This window comes from Amia ocellicauda, chromosome 6, assembly GCF_036373705.1.
Source record: "Amia ocellicauda isolate fAmiCal2 chromosome 6, fAmiCal2.hap1, whole genome shotgun sequence".
NCBI classification, from domain to species: domain Eukaryota; kingdom Metazoa; phylum Chordata; class Actinopteri; order Amiiformes; family Amiidae; genus Amia; species Amia ocellicauda.
Window position 1 is genome coordinate 3,753,100 of NC_089855.1, and position 8,730 is coordinate 3,761,829.

The 8,730-nt window shown below is 42.7% G+C and overlaps 1 protein-coding gene across 1 annotated transcript; it reads right to left on the reverse strand.

Moving 5' to 3' along the window:
• Positions 1-1,862: 1,862 nt before the first annotated feature.
• LOC136751709 (olfactory receptor 2AT4-like) lies at positions 1,863-2,837 on the reverse strand. Its single transcript, XM_066707501.1, has one exon. The coding sequence runs from the start codon at positions 2,835-2,837 to the stop codon at positions 1,863-1,865; it is 975 nt and encodes a 324-aa protein (XP_066563598.1).
• Between the last annotated feature and the right edge of the window lie 5,893 nt (positions 2,838-8,730).

The window sequence follows — 8,730 nt, forward strand, 5'->3', positions numbered from 1 at the left end:
TGTGTACTATGGAGAGCCGACACAGGGCCAGGAGCTTTCCAAAGACTGCTTCTCACACTGGATTCTGGACACGTTCACAATGGCCTACGAGTCAGGTGGAGGCCCAGTGCCTAAACACCTGGTGACTCACTCAATTGAAAGTGTGGCCTCGTTGTGTGCCCTTTTTCAAGGTTCCTCCTTGACAGACATTTGTGTGGCTGTGAGATGGGCCTCTCCTCACACTTTTATTAATTTCTACAGGCTGGATGTGACAGGACTGGCTTCCTCTAATGGGAACCCAGTGTTGGCAGCAGTTGCACAGGCTTCTGGGCCTGTAATAGCTACCTGTCTGCCCCTTAATAACCTTGATAAGTTCAGCCTCGGATGGAGCTAAAGACAGCCACTTCCCTTCCACCAGACTATGCCCTCCAGTCAAGCACCCATGAGAGCTAATCCTTGTTCATGACTGCTCTGTCAAGCGAAATTGACTGCAGAGTTTGATCTTGTGGCCTCATACATGCTGCTGCCTTGCAAGGCCGCCCTGTATATAGTTTGTTTGTTACGTCGCCAGAGGCTATTCAGGTGCATCCTGTTGAACCTGCTGTTTGTATTTGTGTATTTATTGAATTATGGTTGTGCATGTGCGTTGTTCTGTTACCCAGCTTTTTATATAGTTCATTGGAACACCAGTTGAGAAGGAGGTGACTGCTCCTGTGTTAAGCAGACAGGCACAAGAGCTTTGTATATAGTTCGTTTGTTGCAACAAACCATTGTCCCCAGTAAAGCATAACTGACGTCCTTGCTCCTGGGCAGCATGGATGTGACCCCGAGGGGCCCCCATGGTCTCTATCCAGAGCTGGTTCAAGTCTAGGCCCCCTTATCAAGTACAGCCTTGGGGCAGGCTTCCTTACCAGTTCGCTGCCCTTCTCCCATTGCGACAGATTGGTTATACGGTAACACCTCCCCCTTTGGGAAGTGATATTGACTTGAATGACAACGAAAGGTATACAACCCCGGTTATCTGATAAAGAAAGCTTTGCCCAATGGTCGCTCTGGAGTTATGTCAGAAGAGGAGATGTCACAATACATACAAAGAGGAAACAAGAAGGCACTGTTCGAGTGACACACACACGGGCCTATAGGTAGCTTCGATAGAGAAGTGTTTCTTGATGAGGTATCCATGGATATATGATGCCCTATGGTGGCCTCATCCATGGTGCACCTTTGGCCAGTGCTTTGTTTTTGAGATAACCGGGGTTACATATGCTACCTATCGTTATTTTAAGTTTGCGGGTGATTGGGCTCTAAATTTATGAGATTCATAATGAGTTTATTTAAATTATATAAAACCATTTCAATTAAAAAAAAAAATCTATTATCTGTATAATCCATGCCAAGTATTTTTTAATGTTTTGAATTGTAGCTGCAAGTGTACAAATATTCACTCTCAATATTGTATATTTGACATCCAGTCACTGTGGTATTAATATTTAAAATATATCTACCAGAATCAAGGGCAGATTTACACCTGGTCAAGTTAAAAAAAACAAAAAAACAATGAACGTTATTTATTTACATTAAATTCAGTAAGGATCTTTATACAGTGTGTGTCTGTGTGTGTGTCATCTAATACAACGTGATGCTTGTGCTTTGTTTCATATGTGAGATAGTTGAACACAGGGGGACCTTTTATGTAACTTCAGTGAACTGGTTGACCTAAACATCTGAATCTGCCCGTGAGATTATACTAGCAAACCAGCACACGTAATCTGGTTCTGTCTTTGCAAAATATGTATTTGTTCCCCTCCTTTTTAAAGAGGGATTTACAGAGGCATTGGCTGGGTCCCTGTTCTGGAATGGACAGAGAATCCAGAGAATTAGTTTTATTCAGCAGCCCTGACACTGATCTTGGCACCATGTGGAAAGGCAAACTTGAGTCTAAAGTATCTCTGAATTGCTGCCTTTATCTTCTCATTCCTTAAACTGTAGATGATGGGGTTAACCAGGGGGGTGAGGAAGTAGTTCAGCCCACCGATGAAAACACGCCCATCAGGGGGAATGCTGTCCACTCTCAGCCCTATATACACCACAATCGAGGAGACGTAGTACAGCACCACCACCACTACATGGGAGGAGCACATGTAGAAGGCCTTCTTCCGGCTCTCCACAGTTTTCATTTTCACCACCGATATTATGATCCTGGAGTAGGTAAACAGCACAAACAGAAAGGCCCCCCAGTCAACCACCATGGCGAGAAACAGGGCTAAATTCACCTGGTCCGTCACATCAGCACAAGCTAGAGACATTACAGTGGGGTAGTCACAGAAACAGTGTAAGACATAGTTGGAGATACAGTACGGCACTGAAGTGGCCAGGACCACATTTAACAGGGGGATAAGGAAGCCCAGCACCCAGACTGTGGTCGTCATCGTGAGACACACCCTGGTGTTGATGATGGTGTTATAATGTAGTGGCTTCACCACGGCCACGTACCGGTCGTAAGCCATGGCCGCCACGAGGAATATTTCTACAACCGCAATTGAGATGATGAAGTACATTTGTAGGAAGCAGCCTGCGAAAGAGATGGTCCTGTAGTGGCCCCACAGCACTGACAGCAGCTTGGGTATCATGGCAGTTGTCATCAGCACATCCAGGACAGCCAGGTTCCACAGGAAGAAGTACATGGGTGTGTGGAGCCGGGGGTCCAGGGCCACCAGAACCACGATCAGGAGGTTCCCCAGGATGGTGGCTATGAAGAGGAGGAGGAAGATGAAGAAGAATGTGGTATAGTGGTCCTCCAGGCCTGGCACTCCCACAATGATGAACTGGGAGGGCAGGGAGGCGTTGGGGTCACTCATGGCTCAGTGCCACATGGGATCTGTGAAGAGAAAAGGGGCAGCTGGGAGGGCAGGGGGACACTGGCTCAGTTATGCATTTCTTTATTTTGAAGAAGTAAACACCCAATTGGAAAATTACCAGAGATTTTTATTTGAATCTCTCTTTTCAACTGTATAATATAATGCAAACTGTATAAAAAGTGTTCATTGCATATGTTTATCATTTTTAAAAGCACACATCTCAAATATCATCATATATAGCTTTTAAATGGGAAATTATAATTTAAAGAGAAGTTAATATAATTGAAGGTTCCCATGTCCCAATATATTGTATATACAGTGCCCCCCAGAATCATATATTTCCCTGAATAAATATATAACAAAAAACATAATAGCAAACAATATTATACTGTAATCATATTGCATTACAAAGCGGAAAGTCATGTTTTTATCAATAAGTCATTTATATCCAGAAAATATGAGGGCCAGATTAATTTATGCCTCTAAGTATTCTTTATATATTTACGATGTATACTGAATATTGAAAAATAAACTATTATCTTATGTGATCAAATTTTATTACATCACATATATTATAGACATATTTACAATAAATATTATTGGTTAGAATCTGTTTGTAAAGGATATCATTGGAGTATCTATGGATATCATCACTTAATCTCTTGAGTAGAAATGGGATCAAACTAAATCTGAGTAATTCTGTAGTAGAATCTGGATTAAGAAATATTTTATTAAGAGGAAAAGATCAAACCTCCAGAAGTCAGTTCGTGTCTGTGGTCTGTGTCTCAGTGTGGAGTGAAGTTCAGTGCCAGGTACCTGGGCTGTGTGTCTGTTCACTTCAGTCTTCAGCTCCAGTCACAGCTCTTCTGGACCAGACTCTTCACCTGTCGGTTTTTATGGGCGTCCTCTCGCACTGACCCCAGAGGCTGCTGTCTGCAGTGCTGCAGTCTTTATTAACCCTCAGAGACACAGAGAAGGGGAGCACCAAAGGGATCAGTCACAGGTACTTACAGTGAGAAGAAAACACTTTTATCAGTTGCTGAAGCACCTTTGTGGGAAATAGGCTCCTGTTTGCAATCAATCATTTGGCCCACTCCCTGCTTCAGCCCAAGTACACTGCACACTGGAGAAACGCCATCTTTGTCACTTCAATTATATATGAGAGCTTCACTGCTGCTGTTTTTTTTTTTAATTTTCACACACTAGCCTGCTGCTGACGCATTAATATGTGCTAAAATTAGCGCCATAAGTAACGAATTCAAAATACAAAATACTGCAAGCAAAACAAATAAAGTTGAACAAAAATTGATGTTGAGATCAAAAACAAAACAATCGAAAGCAAAATGTATAGAATTGTAAACAAAAATAATTATATCAAAGGCAAAAAAACAATAATTGAAAGGAAATAATGTTAAATCGAGAGCAATGGAGTCCCTGTCTTTGGTTGAGATGCTGCAATCTTTGCTTTCGCCGCCAATTTCTTTCCTTTCCTTTCGTTTTTTTTTTTTTTTGTTTACGAGTTTTGGCACTGTTTTGTCTTGAGGGCGGGGCTTAGAGGCAGGCGGAGGTCATGGCTCTCCATTGGTCCACTACGTTTGAGTGACGGTTCTTTCTAACCCAATCAGTGAGCAGGTGAGCTGGTCTGACAGTCACGACAATACAACTGAGTAGGTGCAACTACATGGCTTCGTAATTTAATTATAAACAAAGCATGATTTTAATGAAAGTCATTGACAATCACTTTCTACATTTTACGTATGTGTTTATTTTATGTAGCCTTTATTCTCATCTGTATATATATATATATATACACTCACCTAAAGGATTATTAGGAACACCTGTTCAATTTCTCATTAATGCAATTATCTAACCAACCAATCACATGGCAGTTGCTTCAATGCATTTAGGGGTGTGGTCCTGGTCAAGACAATCTCCTGAACTCCAAACTGAATGTCTGAATGGGAAAGAAAGGTGATTTAAGCAATTTTGAGCGTGGCATGGTTGTTGGTGCCAGACGGGCCGGTCTGAGTATTTCACAATCTGCTCAGTTACTGGGATTTTCACGCACAACCATTTCTAGGGTTTACAAAGAATGGTGTGAAAAGGGAAAAACATCCAGTATGCGGCAGTCCTGTGGGCGAAAATGCCTTGTTGATGCTAGAGGTCAGAGGAGAATGGGCCGACTGATTCAAGCTGATAGAAGAGCAACTTTGACTGAAATAAGCACTCGTTACAACCGAGGTATGCAGCAAAGCATTTGTGAAGCCACAACACGTACAACCTTGAGGCGGATGGGCTACAACAGCAGAAGACCCCACCGGGTACCACTCATCTCCACTACAAATAGGAAAAAGAGGCTACAATTTGCACAAGCTCACCAAAATTGGACAGTTGAAGACTGGAAAAATGTTGCCTGGTCTGATGAGTCTCGATTTCTGTTGAGACATTCAGATGGTAGAGTCAGAATTTGGCGTAAACAGAATGAGAACATGGATCCATCATGCCTTGTTACCACTGTGCAGGCTGGTGGTGGTGGTGTAATGGTGAGGGGGATGTTTTCTTGGCACATCTTAGGCCCCTTAGTGCCAATTGGGCATCGTTTAAATGCCACGGCCTACCTGAGCATTGTTTCTGACCATGTCCATCCCTTTATGACCACCATGTACCCATCCTATGATGGCTACTTCCAGCAGGATAATGCACCATGTCACAAAGGTCGAATCATTTCAAATTGGTTTCTTGAACATGACAATGAGTTCACTGTACTAAACTGGCCCCCACAGTCACCAGATCTCAACCCAATAGAGCATCTTTGGGATGTGGTGGAACGGGAGCTTCGTGCCCTGGATGTGCATCCCACAAATCTCCATCAACTGCAAGATGCTATCCTATCAATATGGGCCAACATTTCTAAAGAATGCTTTCAGCACCTTGTTGAATCAATGCCACGTAGAATTAAGGCAGTTCTGAAGGCGAAAGGGGGTCAAACACAGTATTAGTATGGTGTTCCTAATAATCCTTTAGGTGAGTGTATATATACTTTATAAACTATATATTGTATTATTATTATATTTTACAATAATAGACCAAGCTTGTCCCGGTGCTCCAGCAACGCCTCAGCCACTAGCTTCAGTTATATATATATATATATATATATATATATATATATATATATATATATATATACACAGCTCTGGAAAAAATTAAGAGACCACTCCAAGTTCAGAAATGTGAAGTGGTCTCTTAATTTTTTCCAGAGCTGTATATATATATTTGATAGTCTACATATAATATAATATTACTGTTATTATTGTATTGTTAGACTCATCACTGTGGTTGTTTTCCTTTTCAAAGATTTTCTTCCACAGCGGGTGACTGAACAGTGGCTGTAAATCCGTGGCACAGCTGCACACTCACAACCAATGCTGTAGACATCTCCTCGCACGAGGCACTCCTCCAACATCTTGCATCCACACTACAGCCCATGGCTGTGGTTCTATCTCACTCTCACAGCCCTTCTGGGATACATTTTTTTTCCGCTCCTTCTGTGGCCTGAACAAGTTTCTGGCCCCACTGTCTCTGGTGGCCTTTTACACTTGGAGTCCTCCAGCACCCTGAACAGTGTTGCCCCTCGGTGCACTCGGAGTACCCAGTGCATCAGTGCGGCTAGGCCTGCAAGGCCCACACAGCGTTCGTCCTCCAGCACTCAGTGCTCAGCGCAAGACAGCGCACCTAGGTTGTGCCCCATGCCTCAGTGCCTCCTGCATTGGTGCTTCGGTACCATTCGGTGACCAGTGCTTCAGTGAGGCACAACCCCCCTTGTGCAGTAGCGGTGAGGTGCCCTCTGTGTACCTCGGTGCTGTGCCTTGACTGGTGCTCTGAGTTTCTCTCTTCGCTGTTTCTGAGTCTGCGTCTCCAGATTCCCTCTTTGGGCGGAGACAGCAAACACAGTAGCTGACAAGGGCCCTCCCACTGCTCCCGGACTTCTTGGCAGAGCTGCAGTCCACTTGGGACCACTGGCACTGGCAGGCAACGCCTTTGCTAGGACACAGTGTGTGAGAGAGGCAGTGCTGACTGACTTTCCACTTGTTAACTAGACTATTGTTGCATTGGTCTCCTTGCCCCCGCTGTATGTCGAACCTCAAGACCTTTCCTGCCCTAACAGGCAGTGGAAGGTCGCTGAGAACCTGGTCCAGAGGGCCTATGCAGTTTGTGGCACTTTGTATTGAAATCAATGCTCTTCTGCTCAAGAAGTCCATCAGAGGGATCCAGGTATGCTCTTGAGACTGACAGCAAGCCTCTCTCCTGGGGGCTGAGGCACAGGCAGAACAGACAAGCACAGCACATCTGTACCCCCTGGTTTGATCATAGCATCCTGCATGACATTGATAAATGGCTTTTGACAATCTCTTGTGTTATAATGGGTGTTTGTGTCCTGCCATTAATTGACAACTGAGTTTCTCTGAGTGAATCCTCAGATGAGAATGAATACTATTACACACAGGAGAGTCACAGAGCACTCGTCGCCAAACTAGTCATAGTGTTGTTTCTGAACTCACAGAGTGATGCTCTGTGGCCTGTGATGTGTGATGTGTGCTGTGACAGCACTCCCCATCTCTGCTCACACTTCAGCTCTCCTGCAAGCCGTACCCCTGATCCTGACAGAAACATTCAATTCTTACTGGCTCAAATGAATGCCAAAGTGCAAAATCAATATGCACAATGAGTTCCCAAGAACTTGACAGAGAACTCCACACTCAGGACTTTCTAAGGGACATGGCAGTAACTGTATGACTGTAAAGGTGTAAATCATGCACAATTCTAACATATTTCTAGAGAAATCTCGATTCCCAGCAACCCAAAAACTGCAAAATAGTTCAGTCCTCTGCCACAGATCAAAGAGGTTACAGGCAGGCAGGACCCCCATCTGCAGAGGTGCTGACCAAGACCATCATCATCATCATATCCATCTTCCCCTTAGCTCTTAACTATACTACACATCGTCTGACGTTTTTAGCTACTACAATCTGGGGTATAGGACTATTTTGTATTAATTGAATATTTCTGGACTTGTGTAATTTTTAACTTATTATGTTTTGATCTGTAATTTTATACTGTATTATTGCACTTTTGCAAGGGTCTTATATTTTGCAAGTCGCCCTGGATAAGGGCATCTGCTAAGAAATAAATACTACTTATAATAATAATAATAATAATAATAATAATAATAATAATAATAATCATAATAATAACGATAATAATAATCTTCTCCTCCCCAAGACGTTTAAGAAGCAAATACAACTGTAAATTAATTGTAAAAGACGACGTGAGCACATCACTGCCATGCCAATTCATAGAGAATGGTGATGAAGGTGCCTTGGAGCTACATCTTGAGTAAGAACTGTTAGACTGTGTGTAATCTGGCTGATAACACATAAAAGATGTGAGCAGATTTAAATAAGTGTTGGAATATATTAACTAATTAAGCAAATGTCTGGTGATACTCAATGGCATATTGTCAGGGCCTTCAAGGCTCCAGGGAAGGCCTAGGATAAATCAAACTAAATAAACGTTGTATCATACATTGTATGATAACAGATTGTGCTGAAAAATATAGCATTTTAACATTATCACTGGCAAAGCTGAATTGTAAATTAATTCTCCCATCATCTTCCCTGTGCATTTTTGAACAGGAACAATAATAAGAGAGCATAATCTAGTCAAATATGCCCAAATGAAATTACTTGGTAAAAATATGCTGTGGGCTCCTCCCACACAGGCCTTCAATGGAAATACGCTTTTTCAAATAGTGCTATAATCTTGGAGTGATTGTATGGGTAGCCAATCATATTTTGGTGTGTCCTAGGCAGGATTTTATTTTCAATTGTTTTAC

Excerpts from the sequence above, each read along its gene's own strand:
- LOC136751709 (XM_066707501.1), bottom strand. The coding sequence starts at position 2,837 with ATGAGTGACCCCAACGCCTCCCTGCCCTCCCAGTTCATCATTGTGGGA.